Below are 23475 nucleotides of genomic sequence, written 5' to 3'. Positions count from 1 at the left end.
CACAGTATAACAGGAAAGAAAGAACCTTGTAAAATAAGTATACTTAGTAAACAGGGTCAGTGACTGAATGAACAATTAAAATGTCTGGTTCTGGGAGTCCGGCAGTAGCGCAGTGGGTTAAGCGCAGGTGGCGCAAAGTGCAAGGACCCACGCAAGGATCCGGGTTTGAGTCTCCAGCTTCCCACCTGCAGGGGAGTCGCTTCACAGGTGGAAAAGCAGGTGTGCAGGTGCCTTTCTCTCCCCCTCTCTGTCAACCCCTTCTCTCTCCATTTCTTTCTGTCCTATCCAACAACGATGACATCAGTAATAATAACTACAACAATAAAAATGGGCTACAAAAGGAGATAAATATTAAAAAAAAAAAAAAGCCTGGTTCTGACCAGTATCATTTTAATACTTAGTTGCATTTGTTCTCAACAAACAACTTACTTTTTCCCACATGTAAAAAGACAATCTCAGATTTGCTACTGAAACACTAGTTTTTTTGTTTGTTTTTTAACCACTGAATCAAGTTGTTTACTTTAGGCTTGTGGAAGAATAGTATTAAGTACAATGAACATAGTATTCATTTGTTGAATCACTAGTTTTAAACAAAGCTAAAGGCTTCGAAGCTTCTATCAACTGTAAAACATTTAAGAGGAAAACTAATTGGAAATACATTTTAAATGTTTTCAAAATACTAGTTCACTTTCTAAGAACATAGCAAATGTTAAAACTAAGACCAAACTGCTATCTTGAAGTGGCTTTCCCCTAAAAAGGAAAAGTTATTGTTTGTTGGAAAAGTCATAACACATTTTTTGCATAGAAAAAAACTGAGGGCTGGGGAGACAGCATAAAGGTTATGTAAAAAGATTCTCATGCCTGAGGCTCTGAAGTCCCAGGTTCAATCCCCAGCATCACCATAAACCAGAGCTGAGCAGTGCTCTGGCCTTTCTCTCTCTCTCTCTCTCTCTCTTTCTCTCTCTCATTAAAATAAATAAAGATATTTAAAAAAAAAAGAAAAAAACTGAAAGTATATGTCATGACTTTTCCAACAACTCAATACTTTCCTTAGGAAACTGTATATTTTGGCCGCTGCATATCAAAAAGTATGACCAAAATAAGGTGATTTCAAAATTTGGAACCCTCTGGATTATAAAATGGTATAGAAAAGTGTGTATATTCTTCAAAATATTAAGTAAAGTGTTGCCAGATTACCAGAAGTTTCATTGCTAGACTTGTACCCAAGACAAATAAAAGCATATGCCAACCAAAAATTTGTACACAGACATTCACAGTATTATTCATAATAGCTCAAAGGGGAGAATGTATCAAATTGTTCATCCACTGAACAAACAGCAAATGGAATTTATTTGATACTAAAAGGGATAAAGTATAATATATGATACAACATAACAGATGACCCTTCAGAATATTAATCAAAGTGAAAGAAGCCAGTCAGTCATAAGCACATAGTGGATGACTTAACTTATATGAAATATCCAGAACAAGCAAATCTATAGAGACAGAAAATGAGATTAGTAACTTTACAGGACTGGTACACAAGATAGATGGGCAGTGACTGTTAAAAGGTTGCTCTGAGGTATTCTAAAACTGATTATGCTGCTGGTTGTACAACTCAGTCTATTAAAAACTATAAAATCATACTTAGAACGGGTGGATTTCTATAAAACATTAATCCTCCAATAAAGCAATTAAAAAGCACATAAAATGGGTGGATTAAAATGCTGTGTGAATTCTATCTCAGCAAAGCTAGTTTTAAAAAGAATGATCTATATAAGAATTTAAGGATAATAGTCACATTATAGTAATGCAACATTAGAACTTTTCCAAAAGCTTCATAATCTGTATGCGACCCTTAAGGCATATAGAAAGTATATGCGGAAATTCTCATTTTAACAGTAAATTATTTTGGACAAATTAATCTCAAGCAAGTACGTTCATGTGTTCTCAACCAGTGAAAGCTGACTCCTGGGGTGAGTAAAAAATTATTAGATATCATAGCAGTTGGTGGCTCTCTACATACTTGTACTTTTGGTGTTAAATTTTCATGGAGCAAATGTGATGAGGATGCAAAATGTTTAAAATGGGTTTTTTAGAGAGATCATGGGAAAAAAAGTTGAGCAACATTGGAGTGGTGGCATTGAAAAAAGAAAAAAGTCAGATCTAAGACTTCCAAGCCTGTTAATCTCATAAACATTACACAGATGATCCTATTTCTTAGGATAGTATTAATGCATTAATTTCAAACAACTTTATTTCTTCTATTATGAACTATACAGCTCTTCATTATTAGCTATTATTAACTATATTATTATTATTAACTATATTAGCCTATTATTATTATTTTTTAAATATTTATTTATTCCCTTTTTTGCCCTTGCTGTTTTTTATTGCTGTGGTAATTGTTGTTGTTGTTACTGATGTCGTCGTTGTTGGATAGGACAGAGAGAAATGGAGAGAGGAGGGGAAGACAGAGAAGGGGAGAGAAAGACAGATACCTGCAGACCTGCTTTACCGCCTGTGAAGTGACTCCCCTGCAGGTGGGGGGCCGGGGGCTGGAACCAGGAATCCTTAAGCTGGTCCTTGCGCTTTATGCCACAAGCGCTTAAGCCACTGCACTACCGCTTGACTCCCTGTTGTAGTTATTCTTGTTGTCATTGATGTTGGATAGGACAGAGAGAAATGGAGAGAGGAGGGGAAGACAGAGAGGGGGAGAGAAAGATAGACACCTGCAGACCTGCTTCACCAACTGTGAAGCGACTCCCCTGCAAGTGGGGAGCCAGGGGCTCGAACCGGGATCCTTATGCCAGTTCTTGAGCTCTGCACCATGTGCGCTAAACTCGCTGCACTAACGCCGGACTCCCTATTAGTCTATTACTAACTATATAATTCTCTCTCCAAATCTAACTTCATCAAACCCACAACACTGTTAGCTCCTTCCCCATACAACTTTAAGCCTCATCACCTAAACAACTACTCACTTCCTAATTCCAAAAACTTTGTTATTGGGTTGTTGGAAAGTTCCAGTCTTCGATCAGCAGAGCTCTCAATATCCTCAATTTCTGAGTATCTCCTTCATTTTCTTGCTCTAGTAGCATGATATCCTCTCAGGAGCCTTTGAGAGGCTTTTCTGTCCACCTCTCATGCCTGCAGTTCACACATTTTAGACAATAGCAAAAATACTTACTTAAATTTCTCACTTTCTCTCCCTCTCCCTCTCCATCTCCCTCTCTCTCTCACCAGAGCACTGTTAAGCTCTGGCTTATGGTACTCCTTGCATTGAATCAGGGGTCTCTGGTGCCTCGGGCATGAAACTGTTGTTCTACCAATTGGGTTATCATTCTATTTTCTATTCATTTCTCCTGGAAGTATTTTACCCTAGACTTCTGCTTGTCTTACATTTCTTATCACTTAGATCTTTATTCAGATCTGTGGCAAAACCTTTCTTAAAGTTTGCATTTCCTAAAACTGTACCTCCTCTGGAACCATTCTAAACAAAATAAGTACAAAGGAGAAAAGAAAATGCCAGATGATCTCACTCTTAGGAGAGCTAGAGAAGCAAAACAAGGGAACAAGTCAAAGGAAAATGAATCATTAGAGACTGACCTCAAAACTTTGGGGGTGGGGCAGGTGGGGTGAAAGAGGGATACTCACACTTTGGTGGCAGACATGTTATGGTAATGTACACTTTAAAAGAGATGCAAAATTGTACTCCTAAAATACATAGTCTTATATAACAACATTACCTTAAAAAAAAAAACTTGGACTTCCTCTGTCAGTCACTACTTTGATACTGTATTTTTGCACATGAAGAAATCAGGATAAATACACGTTTAAATGTTTAAATACCACCATAGTTTTCAGTTTTATGAACCATCTCTAGGACTCTGTGAGAACCATAATTTTTAATAACTAGATTACATATCCGTTGAAGAAAACACATATACATGTGTTTTCACACACACACTTATATGGCTATTCATAATTTTAACCCATAAAGATAACTGCTGTAAGCACTTTGTGACGTTTCCCTTTCTTCTTAGAGACAGTGAGACTTATGAGAGATAGTGAGAACTATCGTGGTTATTGTTGGGAGGATGGGAGCACAGAACTTTGGTGGTGGATGCAGTGTACTATACTCCGTAATCTTAAAATCCTACAGACCACTATTAATCATAAATATTTAAAAAAGGATTCAAGCAAACAAAAACAATTATAGTAGTAAAATTTCAAAAACATATATAGTAAGGGGATGATGGAAAAGCCTATATTCTCCCATTCCTAGTACCCAGGCTGAGCTTCCAACAGGAACAGAACATCAAGACCTAGAAGTAAAGGCCACTGTCTTGCTCAAGGTTGGTGGGTGACAGGTCTTACCTCACGGCACACAGCTGCAATCTGGCCTTCATCCATACACGTTTCTGTCACCACGTCTGTTAAAGATCCTCCAGCCAAGTATTCCATGACAACCCAGAGCTCATCTCCCACGAGGTAACTGCCAGAGTACAGACCCAAGGTGAGAAAGAACAGATAGCTGAGCCCTAGACTGGGTTTCAGTGAACCTGCATTTCTATCAGCTCTAGTAGAGTCTAGAAGCTGTGGGACAGGATCATAAATGTGACATCTGATAAAGATTCAACTGGAGAAAAGCCCCCCAAAGCACAAAGACTATGTATACAGTTACATCTACATATATGTGTGTGAATTTTTTTCTTTTTTAATTATTTATTTAAGATTGGATAGAGATAGAGAGAAATTGAGAAGAGAGAGGGAGATAGAGAAGGAAAGAGACAGAAAGACACCTGCAGCCCTACTTCACCATTTGTGAAGCTTCTCCCCTGAAGGTGAGGACCAGGGGCTTGAATCAAGGTCCTTATGCACTGTAATGTATGCTCTTAACCACTGACTGGTCCCAACAAATCCTTTTTTTTGCCTCCAGTGGGGCTTGGTGTCTCCACTACAAACCCACTGCTCCTGGCAGCCATCTTTTTCCCCATTGTTGTTGTGGTTGCTACTGTTGTTGGATAGGACAGAGAAATTGAGGGAGGAGGGGAAGACAGAGAGGGGGTGAGAAAGACAGACATCTGCAGACCTGCTTCACTACTTGCAAAGCGACCTCCCATGCAGGTAGGAAGCTGGGGGCTTGAACCAGGGTTCTTGCACAGGACCTTGCACTTTGTACTACTGCCTAAAAGAACACACATTACAGGTCCTGGTACACAGTGATGGAAAAGACCTAAATTAGAGGTAAGAGTGTTTTGAAGATACCTAGCATAGGAAGATGAGAAATTGTACACTGTGTCAACAACTGTACTATAAACCATTATCTCCACACCTGATTCCCCATAAAGTGATTCAGAAATAACTACACAAATACAAATTATCTCAAGCAAAGGGTAAGGCTTGAATCCTATTTTCTTGAATTCCAATGTGGTGCTCTCTCTGTCTCTCTTTGTTTTGGTAGTCTTCATGACTTCACTATTATAGGGTTTTCAGATATAAAGAGAGAAACAGAGACAAGAGACAAAAGGAAAAAGGAAAAGCGCACAGCATGAAAGTTTTTCCCAATGTGGTGGTTCACATGAATGGCAAAGCAGTTAGTTACCCAAGTGAGCTATCTATTCCTAATTTGTATGTGTGAGAGACAGAGACAAAATCACTTGCCTGTTCTCTATGATATAAGTAATGTCAGGAGCCAGAGGCTATCTCTGGATGCTGACAAAGCAAAGTATCCTCACCTAGGCTTGACATGTTATCAACAAAGCTAAAGGTAGCCCAACACAAGATTCATATTATTTCAAACATCTTCTGGCCAGTACCTTTTTGGACTGGGTTTGGCATACTATACTAAAGTAAAGCAAAAGACTCTTAGGGAGAGAACTGTGGAGTCTTGGTGTATGATGGTGGAGGGGTACCTAGGTCAGGGGAGACAGTATTTGCAGATATTTATGGGGAGATGAGAAATTGCACTCATGTGTCAACAACTGTACTATCACCCATTAGTCCCCTGATAAAATGATTTTCAAAATCACCTATCAAGGTAAAATCTCAGAGCATCACATATTAAGAAAACAAGTATGAAGTTCTCTTCTGGGAAACTACAAAAACTGGGAGACCAGGAATAGCTCATCTGGGAGAGCACATATTACCATGTGTGAGGACCCAGGTTTGGCTTTTAACTAGAGGAAAACTTCACAAGTGGAGCAGTGCTACAGGGGAGCATGTGTGTGAGTGAGTGTGAGTGAGTGTGAGTGTGTGTGTGTGTGTGTGTGTGTGTCTTCATTTATATCTCTATGAGAAAAAAAAAAATTAAGCAAAGGGTAAAATATGTCCACCAGAAGTGGAGTCATGTAGGCACCAAACATCAGCAGGGCTGGAGGCAAGAATTAAGCATCATAAGGCAGCACTGAATGTTGCTATTTTTTGTCTTCCACAAGCTCCACTATTTGTCAATACCAAAAACCCTTCCTTGGACAGGTGGGCCTGTCACTCCATACCTGTCCAGGTAGTTCACAATGTTTGGGTTTTTGTTTTCCCTCATGACCAGGATCTCATTAATAATCAGTTCTTTCTTCGGCTGCTGCTGAAGGTTCATCTGCTTGATGGCAACCTGAAACCAAGAGTACATTCCATGTAGAACCAGTCACTTAACATATACTGTGCACCTAAGTACGGAACCCTAAGTGTTAAGGTACTAGAGATGAATGAAACACAGTTGGAGTGGCTAGGGAATTCACACTGTAGTAGAGCTGTACTGTGGATTTCTGTCTCTGGGCCAGCAGCATTAACCCCACTTGAAACTTGAAAATTACCTGCCAAATCTGAAACTGTTTTAATAAGCCCTGAGGCAAGTCTCATGTGCACCATAATAAAATATTATATTTATATTAGAACATATTTTAAAAATTACAACATAAGAGATGTGTGCTACCAACAGAAGTACATATCAAGTGCTTCGGAAACATTTTCAATCAAGCAACCTAGGACACTTCTTGAAGGGGAAGGTAACTGAATTTGGTGTGGGAAGAAATCCAAGTTGATGAGGTTAAGAAAGAAAAGAGATGAGGTCTGTAATGTTAAAGTATAAAAAATACCTCGATGGGCTTTCATCTATAAATATTAAATACATTTCCATATAGTACAAACACAAGGCACTTTTATTCTCTGTTGACAGGTGTTATGTAAGTCGTTCTAAAGTTTTTTCATTCATCCCTCAAAAATACCCCATTGGTTTAGTCTAGTTGATTACCTAACATTCCCTTTCAACAGGTAAGAAAACTGACTTCTTGTCAGGCTATGCAACATGCACACACAGATATTCAGTAGCAAAGTCAGAATTAGAACCCTAAAAAGTGATACCAGTCAGGGGCTAGGTGGTAGTACACATGGTTGAATACATATGTTACAATGCACAAGGACCCAGGTTCGAGCCCCCAGTCCCTGCAGGGGGAATGCTTTGTGAGTGGTAAAGCAGTGCTGCGGGTGTCTCTCTGTCTCTCTCCCTATCATTTCCTTCCCTCTTGATTTCTGGCTGCCTTTATCCAATAAATAAAGGTAATAAAAAATAAGTGATACCAGTCCAACCTGCATACAAGGCCAGCTTAGCCAGCCCTACAATGCACAGTAGGTCAATCACCCATGCTCAGAACCATAAATAGCTGCCAGCAGCCTGTACTCCAAATTCTAATGACCCGATCTTCATCTCACTTGCTCCAGTATTTCTTCCTATATTCTATGAGCTTTTCACCATTTGGGATATCTTGCATTATTTTCATACATCCAGAAGCTACTGTGTTTTGTATCAGGTGAAAAGAAACCCCATTCTCTAAGGAAGATCAACTTTCCCCTTCTTTAAAGCCCTGCAAGGTCATATTTGTAGAAACTTGAGGGCTCATTTGAAAGCTCAGAGCCCTGGGTGTCAAGGTTCTGACACACTGCTGGTGTTGAATAAGTGTGTGTAGTGATGGAGAGAGAAAGAAACACTCATAGGTTGATGTGTATTTTTTTAATTATTATTTTTATTTATAAAAAAGAAACATTGACAAAACCTGTAGGAGACCACCAGAAGGTGAACCTCTACCAGGCCCTCTGTAAAATGAGGCAGCCGAGAGGGAAAGCATGGATAAAGAAAACCATGGCCTCTGAGTGAACACCTGCAACTCCTGTTTGTGCTCTGCTGATTCTGGCAGGACAAATTAATCTTTGTTAAGAAACAATAGTCGACTGCTGAATAATCATAGTATAGTATGTAAAAGTAAGCAAATCCAGTAACCACTCCCCTGTTTTACTGTTATGCTCAGTGGATCATATTCCTGGAACTAGGTACATATAGAGCAGTAGTAATGGGAACATAGCAACTGTAGAAGAATAAGTTTGTAAGTAAACCATTAGAGGAGGACAACAAATTCCAATAACTTACAATAACCGATTGATCTTTAACTGCCAGTAAATCATGATATCTTGTATTGTGTAGAACCATCTTGTGTGATCTTGTATTGTGTAGAACTGCTTGCTCTCTGTATAAATCTTGGAGACTCAGAAATAAAATTACCGTGCCCTTGGCACCAGTCCTCCCTACCCCAATTAGCTCTCATCCCTCCTCTCAGGTTTATTGTTCGACTTTACTCTGTGCTGGACGCAGAGACAAGAAAAACCCTAGGATAAGAGGGGTACAACTCCATACAATTCCCACCACCAGATCTTCGTATCCCATCCCCTCCCCTGATAGCTTTCCTATTCTTTAACCCTCTAGGAGTATGGACCCAAGGCCATTGTGGGATGCGAAAGGCAGAAGGTCTGGCTTCTGCAATTGCTTCCCCGCTGAACATGGGCTTTGACAGGTTGATCCATACTCCCAACCTGCCTCTCTCTTTCCTTAGTGGGGTGGGGCTCTGGGGAATTGGAGCTCTAGGACACATTGGTGGGGTTGTCTGTTCAGGGAAGTCAGGTTGGCATTATGCTAGCATCTGGAACCTTCTGGCTAAAAAGAGTTAACACACAAAGCCAAACAAATTGTTGACTGATCACGAACCTCATGGCTGGAATAGTGCTGATGAACAGTTAGGGGGTTCCTCCATTTTGTAGATAGCTAGTAGGCATATTTTAGTTATATTCCAAAGGGCCTGTGGCTATACGAGGTTTTTGCTGTTGTTTCTTTTTCTTTTTTCCCCTGAGCCTGAAATCTGATATGCAGGTGGATCCAGGTTATTGTCTGGGGAGATGATGTCATGGCTGGACAAAGGACCAGAAAGGTGGATCAGGGAAGAGAGTAGCTCCCAAATATGGGAAAGGTGTATAAATGTTGTTGACTGTAAACCCCATCAATTTGATCTAATCTGGAGGCCTATATTCAGCTTAGGAGCCTATGTGACCTCTGCATCCTTGTAGATCCAAGCTCACATTCTGTGGTCATTCCAAGCTGCCCCAATATCAGGACCCATCTTCCTCAGATGTAGCATAAAGTATGTTGTCCAGTCTCCCTTCGAAGGATGGAACATTCTCTACCGTTGTTGATCCATGTTGAGGGAAAGGTCCTATGGAGGGCCCCCCCAAAGGGGTCTATTTTGTTGTTCCTGATAGAGATGATCAGTAACAATGGAGAGAGGGATTTGAGGTCTAGGCACATCATGTCTGTTTGGGAATCCCAGGACTCCCCCAAAAGGACCTCAACTGATGGGGTGGCCTGACAGTTACTAAAGAGTCATTGTCAAAGGATGCCAATCTCGCTTACTGTGTTTTTAACACCAGAAAGCATTATCATGAATATGTCTGTCCCCAGAGGGACCTGCTTTCCTTCGCCAATGCTTATTCTCTATGGTTTCCTTTGTCTTGTTAAACAAGACAGGCACATGAAAACCTGCCAAAACAACTGAATTAGTCTTCTGAGAAGCAGCAAGAGGTGTACAGTAACTGAAGATTTTAAGGAAAACCTGTTATTATCTCCTGAAGTCAAGTAAAGGCAAGTTTCTTCAGAGATGTAGCTAATTGGTAAAAGTAGAAAGAATATCTGATTTCAGGCTCAGGGAAACAAACAAACAAACAAACAAACAAAAACCAAAAAAAGCCCACAAGAACTAGTAGAGCCACAGGCTTTTTGGAATATAACTAAAATATGCCTACTAGCTATCTACAAAATGGAGACCTCCCCAATTCTTCATCTGCAGTACTCCAGGTTCATGATTAGTCACCAACTTGTTTGGCTTTAAATGTTAACTCTCTTTTTTGTGTGTGTGCTTTTTTTATATTTATTTATCCCCTTTTGTTGCTCTTGTTGTTTTTTTATTGCTGTAGTTATTATTGTTGTTGTTATTGATGTCGTCATTATTGGATAGGACTGAGAGAAACAGAGAGAGGAGGGGAAGACATAGGGGGGAGAGAAAGACAGACACCTGCAGACCTGCTTCACCACCTGTGAAGTGACTCCCCTGCAGGTGGGGAGCCGGGGGCTCGAACAAGGATCCTTATGCCAGTGCTTGCGCTTTGCACCACCTGCGCTTAACCCGCTGTGCTTCCGCCCGACTCCCGATTAACTCTTTTCATCCACCAAGTTCCAGATGCTAGCATAATGCCAACCAGACTTCCCTGGACAGACAAGCCCATCAATGTGTCCTGGAGTTCCACTTCTCCAGAACCCCACCCACTGGGGGAAAAAAAAAGCAGGCTGGGAGTATGGATCAACCTGTAACGCCCATGTTCAGTGGGGAAGCAATTACAGAAGCCAGACCTTCCACCTTCTACATCCTACCATGACCTTGGGTCCATACTCCCAGAGGGTTAAAGAATAGGAAAGGTATCGGGGGATGGGATGGGATATGGAGTTCTGATGGTGGGAATTGTGTGGAATTGTACCCCTCTTATACTATGGTTTTGTCAGTGTTTCCTTTTCATAAAAAAAAAAAAAAGAGTAGAAAGGAGTCTTAAGAGTTGCTGAGTTTCTCCACTTTCCACCTCAGCTAAGGTAAGCTGTGTTGGTGTGAGAACTCCTACCAAATGAGGCATTTGGATCTCTCTGTGCCTCAGTGTTCTCATGAACACATCAAGGGAAATATCCCCTTCTCTGAAGCCCTCCTCATAGGACTGTCTTGAGGACTAAATGACATTTATATTATAAATATAAATATATCATTTATAATGACTAAATGACAATTATATTACTCACATGTCAGTAAGGGATTTAAACATGAACTTTACAACAGGGAATATGGTAATCAAAGTAGTAGTGCCTTTGGTAAGTAGTTGGCACAGAGTAGCAAGAATGACATCAGCAGGAGCAACAGTAACAACCAATCAGTCTCTAGTCACTAGTGTTTGTTGAAGACCTACTATGTGCCAGGTGCTGTGCTAGATATTTCAGTAAAACCTAACTATAATATGGCCAACTGAAAATCATTACCGACACTGCTAGGTGAGAAAATGAAGGCTAAGACTCATAAGAAAATTACTCATGAACAAGGGCTTGGGGTTGATGCCTGGCACTATATGTGAGCACCATGCAAAGGGAAAAAAGCCTTCATGAGCAGGATTGTGGTCTCTTCCCTTTCTCCCTCTCTGACTCTTACCTTCTACCTTAAAAATAAACAAATAAAAGAAGTCCAGCAAGAATGGCAGAATCATGAAAATGTGAAGTCCCAGTGAAAAAATTCTGCCTGACAAATGAAAAAGGGTGAGGGGAAGCAGGAAAGCAGTGCTGGCAGGGTGGGGGTTGGGGTGGATAGTGGTGGTGGTGGTAAGGGGTTGGGAGACAGCTCAGCTGGTAGGACACATGTACACCTTGCCACTGGTGCACCCCAGGTGTGAGCCCTGGTACAAGACTGAGGGAAACTCCAGAGCTGTGGTGTCCCACCCCTACCCATAATCTAAAATAAAAAGAATGAAAAGGTGAGTCTGGGAATATGGAACAGCACATGCATGAAGCCCCACCCTGAAAAAAAGGGAAGGAGGTTGAAAAACAATTTTGAGGGCTGGAATCAGAAGCACTAGTATGGGAGTCAAGCGGTAGCACAGCAGGTTAAGCACATGTGACGTGAAGCACAAGGAACGGCCCAACAATCCTGGTTCGAGCCCCCAGCTCCCCACCTGCAGGGAAGTTGCTTCACAGGCGGTGAAGCAGGTCGGCAGGTGTCTATCATTCTCTCCCCCTCTGTCTTCCCCTCCTTTCTCCATTTCTCCATTCCAATCTAACAATGACATCAATAACAATAATAATAACTACAACAACAATAGAAAACAAGGGCAACAAAAGGGAAAATAAATATTTTTTTAAAAAAGCACTAGTATGCAAATTTTCCAACATGTTGCAGACAAGAACCCTGCTCTTGTCAGCTACATAAGCCCTCACAGACACTGAGATCAGTACTTCAGCTCCATTGAAGATTGATATTCCCTAGGGCAGGAAATGAGGCATCCTGACCACACTCCATTAGCCACTCTAATGGACATGTTTCCATTCATAGTTTTATAACCACGAGGCAGGCATACAACTGCCTGAAGTTCCTCACATGTAGCTTGCAGGTTTTCCAGGAAGCCCATCTCCAGAAGGCCTTCCATCAAAGAAGGAATGAAGCATGGCTCCAGAGACTAGATGCAAGACAAGGGGCCTGAGTGCCTCCCCTCACTGTAGCCAATATACAGCCAGAAAAGCACAGTGTTAGGTCTCAGAACTGCAAGCTTTTAGCCCAATTCTTGCTAACTGCCGGCAATATAGCCCTACAAAAGTCCTTTAAACTTCCTGAGCTCTAAATTCCTCGTCAACAGAAAGAAAATACTATGGATGCCAGGCAGTGGTGCACCTGGTTAAGCACACATACTACCATGTGTAGGCACCTGGGTTTGAGCCCCTCTTCTCCATCTGCAGAGGGGTCACTTCACCAGCAGTGAAGCATATCTGCAGCTCTCTCTCTCTCCTTTTTTTTTTTTTTTTGCCCCCAGGGTTATTGCTGGGGCCTGGTGCCTGCACTACGAATCCACTACTCCTGTAGGCCATTTTTTCCCTTTTGTTGCCCTTGTTGTTTATCGGTGTTGTGGTTACTATTATTGTTGTCGTTATTGTTGGATAGGGCGTGCAGAGAAAAATTGAGAGAGGAGGGGAAGACAGGGAGGGGGAGAGAAAGATAGACACCTGCAGACCTGCTTCACTACTTGCAAAGTGACCCACCCCCCTGCAAGTGGGGAGCCAGGGAATCAAACCAGGATCCTTACGCCGGTCCTTGCGCTTTGCGCCATGTGCGCTTAACCTGCTACGCTACTGTCCGGCCCCCTCTCTCCCTCTCTTTCCTTTTTCTCTCTCCCTATCTCCCTTCCCCTCCCAATTTCTCTCTGTCCTGTGAAATAAAACAGAAAAAAAAAGACAACAAAAATTTTTTTAAAAAAGGGAAAAGGAAAAAATGGCCACAGGGAGCAGTGGATTCATAGTACTGGCACTCCAAATCTCAGCAATAACCCTGGTGGCACTTAAAAAAAGAAATAAATACTACTTACCTCACAGAGAAACAAACCTTCTATTGTCCATCCCTACCTCAATTTCACCATTTTTAAAAAATATTTATTTATTTATTTCCTTTTGTTGCCCTTGTTGTTGTAGTCACTGATGTCATCACTGTTGGATCAGAAAGAAATGGAGAAAGGAGGAGAAGACAGAAGGGGAGAGAAAGATAGACACCTGCAGACCTGCTTCACCACCTGTGAAGGGACTCCCCTGCAGGTGGGGAAGTTCACCATTTTTAAATCATTACAAATCACATCTCCTTGCTTACCATTATTCTAGCCTAAGTAAGTACCTGTCAGCATTATGAGACTTTAATCCATACAATGAAAAGCATAGTCTCTTATATTTATGTATGGTTTTTACATCCAAAGGCTGACCCAGGGTAGAAACTTCCACATAGTATTTAGCACAAGGCATGGCATCAAGCAGATGTTCTTTAGATGCCTTCTGGGACAAATAATCGTGTACAAATAAAATTGATATATAAATGCTGGAGTAATAATGTAATTGTTCTGCAGACAGAATTTCATGCCAGAGGCTCCAAAGTGCCAGGTTCAATCCATGGCATTATCATAAGCCAGAATTGAGCAGTGTTTTAGAAAATAAATAAAATGAATATACATTTTCACATATATTCTTTCAGATTCTTTTCATGATTCTTTCAGAGATTTTGTGAGTTTGTATTAACATGTAGATTTTATCTAAAAAATCAGGTTCAGAGATCATATGGAATTATAGCTTAGTTACTGGATTCTCATTCTCAAAGAATAATTCATATACCATAATGTTATAATGTTGGGACTTTTAAAAAATTCTATTTATTTATTTACAAATGAAAGAGATATGAAGAAAAAGGAAGAGACTAGAGAACTGTTCAGCTCTGAGTGGGGATGGAACCTGGAATCTTAGAGTCTCAGGCAGGAAAGCCTTTTGCATAACCATTAAGTATAATGGTTATTATACTTAATGGTTATACAGTAGTCTCCCCAGCTCCCACCCTACTTTTCTTTTTTTAAGAAACTGGCAAACTTTTACGGTAAACTGGTAAAACTCAATATCTTGCTTAGACTCATGTCTAGTCCAAGGCTCAGAAGAGCACATTGAGATAGTGCTGATCCTTTTAACTGTGACTTCTCCAGTATAGCAGGGGACTTCAGCTCCAGAGGAAACCTCACTCGAGCAGGTTCATAGCTTTCCTCCAAGCAGCCTAACTTAATTTTCTTTAGAAAAGGAGATACTACTCTACTTTTTGCCTCCAGGGTTAGTGCTGGGGCTCGGTGCCTGCACTATGAATCCACTGCTTCTGGAGGCTATTTTTTTCCCTTTTTGTTGCCCTTGTTTATCATTGTTGTAGTTATTATTATTATTATTATTATTATTGCTGTCATTGTTGGATAAAGACAGAGAGAAATCGAGAGAGGAGGGGAAGACAGAGAAGGGAAGAGAAAGACACCTGCAGATCTGCTTCACTGCTTGTGAAGTGATCCCTTTGCAGGTGGGGAGCCAGGGGCTCGAACCAGGATCCTTGAGCCGGTCCTTGCACTTTGCGCCATGTGCGCTTAACCCACTGCGCTACCCGCCCAGCTCCCAAGATACCACCCTTAACCGCTGAGATCCAGTACTCTCTGAGCTAAGGAGCTCACCAAGCAGCAGCCACCTACAGCCCACCTACTAACATGTCTCTCCACAGCCAAACAGCAAAATGCGAGCTGTCATACCCCTGTACTTTGTATTCTCATCAGAGCTCCTTTCTGCTGGAGATAAAGTCTAGCTCAGTAGTAGGCCTTAGCAACAAGGCTAGAAATAGCCCTGCATAAGGAAATGAGAGGGATAAAGTGGTACTCCAAATGCAGCCTTCCATGTCTAATGGAATTCTGTGGACAGACTAATGGTAGGATGATTAGATCAGGAGATAAAAGATGTGAGTATAACACCCCCCCTCCCCGCCAAGTGTCAACCTTGTATGCACTCTTGCCCACTAGATGATTCTACAAAAGGTTTCTTAGGTGGTATCTGACTTATTTATTTATTTATTGCCTCCAGTCATTGGGGATGACTATAAATTCACCATTTCTGGTGACTATTTTTTTCTTTTTTTCTCCCTCTCTTTCTTCCTTTCTTTCTTACTAGGTAGGACAGAGAAATTCAGAGAGGATATGGAGATAGAGATCCTCTTCACTGCTCGTGAAGTGTTCCCTCTGCAGGTGGGGCGCAGGGGGGCTTGAACCCGCGTCCATGTGCCTATCCTTTCACATAGTACTGTGTACACTTAACCAAGTGCACCCAGCCCCCTCTGACTTCTTTATATCTAATACTTTCACCTTTTTTCTTTCTTCTTCACTATTACCTGTGAGTCATCATCATGCTCAATCATCAAATTCTGTCAAATCAACCTACTACATATCTTTTAGGTCCATCCATTTCTCCCTATTCACATTAAGGTATCACCTTAATCCCAAATTATCACCTCTCACCTGGAATTACATAAAAACTTCCTGCAGCACTGCATCCACTCTGCTTCACATCCATTACCCACACTGTGGCCACAGGAACTTTTTCCAAAAATCAGAGACTTCTTATGTTACTTTTCTGCTCAGTTTTAGTCTGCTATAACAGGAAACTAGAAGTAGTCCTATTGATCTAAGCAGGGCTAAACATTAAACAAAAATGAAAACAAGGCAATGAAAGAAAAACAATTAGCAGTCAACACTCACCTCCTGTCCTGTGGCCACATCCATAGCAGTGTACACGGTACCTGAAGCACTGAACAGGTAAGAGAGAGAGAGAGAGAGAGAGAGAGAGAGAGAGAGAGGAGAGACAAACAGACAATCAATGAAGTGTCCTCTGCCAACCCAGTCCTACACGCAATCTGGCAGTGTGAGTACTGATGAGAGAAGCTGTGAAGATCATTCCCATCAAGGGACCATCTCCATTCTCTTACTTGGGAGGTGGTATGTACAGAGAATGCAGTGGCCAAGAGGACAGAGTTCCTGTCTGGAACTTCTACTCAGCACCCACCAGCTGAGTAGAAGTTACTGAATTAGTTATTTACTATCTCTGAGCCTCCATTTTCCCATCTGTGAAGATAAAACTATAAAGGAGAGTTGAAGTAAATTCATAAAGCACTTAGCCAAGTGCCTGGAATTTTTAATTAGGTAGGGCAAATTATACTAATTTCCAGGTTTACAGTCAACAATATTTATACACCTTTCCCATATTTGGGAGCTACTCTCTTCCCTGATCCAACTTCCTGGTCCATTTTCCAGCCATGATATCATCTCCCTAGACAGTAACTTGGATCCACCTGCATATCAGATGTCAGGCTCAGGAAAAAAAGAAAAAAAAAAAAAAAAAAACAAAACTGGTATAGTCATGGGCTCTTTGGAATATAACTAAAATAAGACTACTAACTATCTACAAAACAGAGACACCCCCCCCCATCTGAACTATTCCAGCCTTTAGGTTCAACAATTTGTTTGGCTCTATATGATAACTCCTTTTTTCAGCCACCGGGTTCCAGATGCTAAGATGATGCCAACTGGACTTCCCTGGGCAGACAACCCCACCAATGTGTCCTGAAGCCCCACCACCCCAGAGCCCCGCCCCACTAGGGAAAGAGAAAGACAGGTTGGGAGTATGGATCGATCTGTCAATGCCCATGTTCAATGGGGAAGCAATTACAGAAGCCAGACCTTCCACCTTCTGCATCCCACAATGGCCTTGGGTCCATGCTTCCAGAGGGATAAAAAATAGGAAAGCTATCAAGGGGAGGGGATGGGATACAGAGTTGTAGTGGTGGGAACTGTGTGGAGTTGTACCCTTCTTACCCTATGTTTTTTGTCAGTGTTTCTTTTTTATAAATAAAAATTTATAAAAGGAAGAAAAAAATTATACTAATTTCCTACTCTTGGTTTCTCCTCTCCTCTGTAACCCCTTCCCCAAAAGTTGCTTTAATCTCTAGTGGTCTCAAAATCTGCCTACCAAGCCCCAGTGATAAGCCTGGTAAAAATAAAAAGATAATAAAAATAATATATATATATTGCCTCCAGGGTTATCGCTGGGGCTCAGTGTCTACACTATGAATCCACTGCTATTGGAGGCCATTTTTCCCCCATTTTTGTTGTTGTTATTGTTGGATAGGACAGAGAGAAACTGAGAGAGTAGGGAAGATAGAGAGAAAGATACCTGCAGACCCACTTCACCACATATAACACCACCCCTCCTCCCACAGATAGAGAACTGGGGGAATAAAAACTAATTCTAAAAATATTTATTATGAGAGAAAGAGTGGGGGAGAGGCAAAGGAGAGCAGAGTACTGCACTCTTTTGGCATAAAGTAGTACTGGGAATTAAACTGGTGACCTCAGTCTTATAAGCTGGTAGTCTAATAGGTCGAGCCATCCTATCTAGCAGATATGTATTATCACTTTGTATATATTACTTTGTAGTTGGTACTATAAAATGAAGTTTCATTTTCATACACAAATGACATTTATTTGCTTTATTTTATTTTATGTTTTAATGTGATACCAAAGAAACTATTAGTGATACCACTGAGCAGTCTGTCTAACCCAATTGGGTATTCTCTGTTATTATGTTTTAGAGATAAGAGAGGAGGAGAAACAAGGAGATATAGCATAGGACTGTGCTACCATGCATGGAAACCCCCCATGTTGTCCATGGTGGTCCTATATGGTGATGGGTTAGAACCCAGGGTCTCTTACACACAGCAGGATATTCCCTCTACTGCATGAATTTCTTCCTAATCAACACCCATCTTGCTGAGATAACCATTATTCTACTAGTATGCATTACCTGGACTGTTACTAAACATAGTAAAAGTAGACACATACAGTACCTATTCATTTATATCTGGCTTCTGTTGCTGAAAATAGTGGCCAAACCTTTTAAGGATGTGCCACACTACAGTAATATTCTTTATCTACTTCTGCAGATAGCAGGCCATTGAGGCAGGGACTGTGTGATTCATAGGTGTATTCACAGTGCCTACCACACAACAGGGTATCAAACGAGACCTGCTGAGTTTAGGACACTGAGGGCAGCATACAAGGTGCAGAGGAGGTACCAGAGAGCAAGCCATATGAGTTCTGGTATCCACTAAGGAACTCAGGTCTCATCACACTAGTAGGAAGTCCTGCAGTTTCTACTCTTCTATTTATACTAAATGTTGGTAGATCTCAGCAAAAGGAAAACAAGAGTTAATGTGGAAAAGCAGAAATGGGAAAAGATTGTACTTAGAAAGTAAATGTCATGAGGGCCAGAAGTGAAGCAGGTATGCAGGTCTCTATTTTTCTCTCTCCCTCTCAGTATACCCCTCCTCTCACAATATCAGTCCTGTGAAATAAAAATTGAAAGAAAAAAAACAAATGGAATAAATGACTGCTGAGAGTGGTGGATTTGTAGTGCTGGTACTAAGTCCCAGTGATAGCCCTGGTGGCAGAAAGAAAAAAGAAAAAAAAAAGAAAAGAAAAGAAAGTGAATATTTTTCTGTTCTCCCTACAGGTGTATTCTTAACAGCCTAGTTAGCTAATGCTAATAGCTCTTACAGTAAGCAGAATTCTGCCAGATCTAAAGTCAGCCCAGAGTGGAGGAGATAACATAATGGTTATGTAAAGAGATTCTCATGCCTGAGGCTCCAAAGTCCCAGGTTCAATCCTCCACACCACCATAAAACAGAACTGAGCAATGCTTTAGTAAAAATAAATAAGTAGATAAATAAATAACTAAATAAAGTAATAAATAAAGTCAGTCTAACATTACTCCTCCAGGTTGATGAGGTGTGACGAAGAAAAAGAACAAAGTTTAGGACATGCAAATCAGAAACACATATAACTTAAAGCCATTTCTCTAGGAAAAGAAAATGCTCCCACTCACCCTTGTCCAATCTTCTCAAAACGTGTATATTTCTTCTTAGGGTCACCCACACTCACTATGCTTCCTTTGGAAGAAACAGACCATGAATATATATAGATATTTTTTTTTGGCCAGGTCAAGATACACAAAACAGGCCCCATGTTCACCCAGTCCCTGAAGCTATTATGTATTAAAGAACTACCTCCAATATTCAAAACTTGAAAACAGAACCTTAACCCCCATCCCAACAGTTTCATTTCCTTGAATACTTTTATTCATAGTATTTTGTCCATTCCTAAACTTTTAAAGTCACTCATCATTTTTAAAGTCAGTCATTCAATAAACATTAAGTCATTTAATGTGCTTTCTTTTTTTTTTTTACTATGCACCAAGAGGAGACACAGTGAAGATAGTTTCTGTTTTCAATTTTCAAGAAGCTCAGTTTCATGAAGGAAACAGACAGACATGAAGTTCTACGGAGACACAACAAGGACTACCTATGGTAGATATTAAGAAGATATAAAAAGAGGCAAAAAATACAGACTGCAAAGGCTTCAGAAAGGAAGGAGGTAATATCTATGCAGGTTTACTGACATGGAGAAAAAGCAGAAAAGTGGCTGCAGCAAAAAGTTTTCTTTCTCAGAGAGGCCTGAAAAAGTGCAGTGGGTTTCACAACCTGTATTCTAGAAATGATGAAACTGAGGTCTGCAGAAAGGAAGATACCCCCCCCCCCAAGGTCATGTAACAAACAGATCATAATTACACATTCTCTTAGCCCAAAGTGCTTTCCATCAGTGCTATTTACTGAATTTAGTACTTTTTATAAGTATGACTTCCTTTGACTTATAAGTAAAAAATATATAAACATGACTTCATTTGGTTTATAAAGGCATTAGTAACGCCTTCTGAAAAAAACAAGAAAAGTCAGTAGGCCAGAGAGCAGAGGAAATTGTTCAAGATTCAAGTCAGAGGCAGAGGTGGGGCTTTGACTCAAGTATCCTTAGCTGTAAGGCCAGCTTGCTTAACATAATTCTATGTTCTAAATATTAACGCTTCTTTAAAATCTGGTTCCCAGAAAAAAAAAGTCTATGTAGAGGAGTAAGCAGGTAGCTAGGTAAATAATTCTACCACATCATTTTATATGGGCTCCAAGCATCGTTTTAAAATATCAAGTGGTGATGCACCTGGTAGAGTGCACATAGTATCATGTGCTAGTACCCAAATTTAGGTCTCCCAGGTCTTACCTGCAAGGGAGAAAATTCACAAAGAGTGAAGTAATGCTGCTGGTCTCTCTCTATCTCTATCTTTGTCTCTCTCTCTCTCTCTCTCTACACACACACACACACACACACACACAAAACACACACACACACACACACAACACACACACTCCTTTTCCCTCTGTTTCTCTCTATATAAAAATTTTAAATTTACAATATTATTAATTATTCTTAAATTACTAACAAAAATTTAAAAAATATATTTTCTTAAAGGCTGCCAGGAGCAGTGGATTCATTGTAAGGGCACTAAGCTCCCCAGCAAGAGCCCTGGTGGCACTATAAATAAATAGTTTTAAAAAATAAAACAGAAATTACCTAAAGAAACTGAAAGCTATAAAGAAACCTTAGTTTTAGGGAGTCGGGCAGTAGCGCAGCAGGTTAAGTGCATGTGGTGCAAAGCGCAAGGACCAGCATAAGGATCCCTGTTTGAGCCCCTGGCTCCCCACCTGCAGGGGAGTCCCTTCATAGGCGGTGAAGCAGGTCTGCAGGTGTCTTTCTCTCCCCCTTTCTGTCTTACTCTCTTCTCTCCATTTCTCTCTGTCCTGTCCAACAATGACGACATCAATAATAACTACTACAACTACAATAATAAAATAACAAGGGCAACAAGAGGGAATAAATAAATAAATAAAAATTAAAAGAAACCTTAGTTTTAGAGAATACTGACAGTTTGCAGATTTGGTCAAGTAAGTCGCATCAACTTCCTTTGAAGGAGATTGGTAAAAGAATGAATCCAATCCCTAGCCAATTGACTGTACCAAACCAATCTCATCCTTCCTGCTAATATAAATCCTCCTGCAGATCTCTGAAACACCAAAACAAGCCACCCGAATACACTTCCATTCCTGGCCATGAAAGATAGTAAAATGAACATTTCTACCTGGAGGCAGCATATGTTAATTATAAGAGCACAAGCTGTATTCTAGCCTCAGCCCTGTTGCTTTCCAAAAATGCAACCAAGAGGACATTCAGCACCTTTGAGTCTCAAATACCTTAACTGCAAAAAATGAAGTTTCTGATATCTGTATAAGAGTAGTAAATGAGGGGAAAAAAAGAAAAAAAAGAACATATCTTGCTTATCATTTGATACAAAATAGAGATTTATAAATTTTTAGTTTCCCTTCCTTCTTCTACAGCCAAGATGGCAGGTCTGTCTTCTCCTAGGCCAGCAGCAAATACTGATAATCAGTTCCAGTACTCTTTCCCACCAGTTATAGATAAGGCCTCCATCTTTCTCATTACCATTGCAAGCTACTCACTGGGTAAAACCTATGTGTCAGTACCACAACCTAAGCACAGAAGTGGGAGACACACAGCCCTAAAAGTAGGCTTTCTCATCAGATGTGCATCCCACAGTGGTCTCCACCCAGATCTGGGGAGACAGAGAAGGTGAATGCAAGGGCATAGGGAAGAGCATAGTCTGTGGCTAAGATGTGGAGTGTGATTAGTCAGTCACTTGGCCAGGTCTAGCACCAGGAGCTTTACAACACGGAATCTCATCTTCAGGTTCAATCATTCACATGCTAAAAGAAAGGTCAGAGAGCCACAAGTTGCTTACGCAATTTTTCCAGGATCTCCTCATCAGACATTTTTGGCTTCTTTTTCTGCTTCTCGGCTGGCCGGGTCAGAGCATCTGGTGGAGTGGTGGTGTTTTCAGTGGGTGAAATGGGAGATGTAGCCACGTCCCGAGTTGGAGTGACAGGAAGAGGTTCTATCACAGACCGGGTGTACACCTGAATTGTTGGGATGAGAATTTGGCAATGCTAGCCTTTGTCATACAGGGTATCAGTGATTCAAAATGAAAATCCCAATATAGTCACCCCCCTCTCCTAGGCCAAACTCCATGCTCTTCCTCCTCTGTGTCCATCCTCTAGCTGTAGAATAATCCTCCTTGCTGTCACTAAATCCAACAGGGTTTAGTGGGTAGTCTGAGCAAAAAGGATATTTAACTCAGGGAAGAGAATTTTTAACAGGGATAATTTAAAGATGAGTCAGTCTCCCATGAGATGAAGAATCCCTTCTTCTATAAAATCCTATTCTCCCACACTCTGAAATGAATATCCTATATTCCCAGAGCACTTTCACTATTAATACAACTCTAATATTACCTGCCATTGACTTATCACACATTTATATCCTGAGCCCTGACTCAGAAGGGACTATAACTGTATTTTAAGAGATGGTGGGGTAGGTCAAGAGGCATCACATATGCCAGAGTGATGCTCCAGTTCTCTCCCTCTCTCATTAGTAAATAAATTTTAAAAACTCCAAAGAGGTGGTAGGGTGGGTCCAGAAAGATAACTTACCTAAGAGGGTGACTGCTTTATAAATGTGACCCAGGTTGGGGCCTGGTGGTGGGGTACCTGGTTAAATGCACATGCTAAATGTGACCCAGGTTTGAGTCCATTCCCTATCACACCGAGAGAAGTCTTCTTACTGTAGTGTCTTTCCCCTTCTCCCTCTACCTCTCTAACAGAAAAAAAAAAAAAAAGTTCAGAGCCATGAAGCCCCAATGGTGACAACAATGACAACAATAAAAAGAGGGCGTAGGGCATATTCATTTCTACCACTGATGCTGGAACCTGATTGGGTTTAAATGCTGACTTGGATTCTTATCAGCTGGATGACTTTGGGCAGCCTATTTAAGTTCTCTGTGCTTCCATTTTCTTATTTGTAAAATGGTAATATTAATATACCTACTTTGTGTGATTGTTAGGATGACAAGTTTAATTGATGTGTGAAATGATTAAAGTCACATAAAAGATAGTAAGCTTCTGAATTTTAGCTGGTATTTTGTATTTCTCATTCATTCATTTACTTAACATTCTCTAAGAC

At 40.7% G+C, this 23475-nt stretch overlaps 1 protein-coding gene across 7 annotated transcripts in view; it reads right to left on the bottom strand.

Moving 5' to 3' along the window:
- Positions 1-23475, bottom strand: part of PAK1 (p21 (RAC1) activated kinase 1) — a 161395-nt gene that overhangs the window by 18219 nt on the left and 119701 nt on the right. For all 7 annotated transcript variants that reach the window (XM_060176709.1, XM_060176706.1, XM_060176705.1 and 4 more), the window contains exons 7-11: positions 22199-22373; positions 19382-19445; positions 16201-16249; positions 6501-6613; positions 4381-4498 (exon numbers count right to left, since the gene is read on the bottom strand). In XM_060176709.1, coding sequence (XP_060032692.1) covers positions 4381-4498; positions 6501-6613; positions 16201-16249; positions 19382-19445; positions 22199-22373 — 519 coding nt within the window. The remainder of the gene's footprint in view (positions 1-4380; positions 4499-6500; positions 6614-16200; positions 16250-19381; positions 19446-22198; positions 22374-23475) is intronic.

This window comes from Erinaceus europaeus, chromosome 17 (assembly GCF_950295315.1).
Source record: "Erinaceus europaeus chromosome 17, mEriEur2.1, whole genome shotgun sequence".
NCBI lineage: Eukaryota > Metazoa > Chordata > Mammalia > Eulipotyphla > Erinaceidae > Erinaceus > Erinaceus europaeus.
Note: the sequence above shows the minus strand (reverse complement) of the source record. Positions and strands in the feature narration are given on the sequence as shown.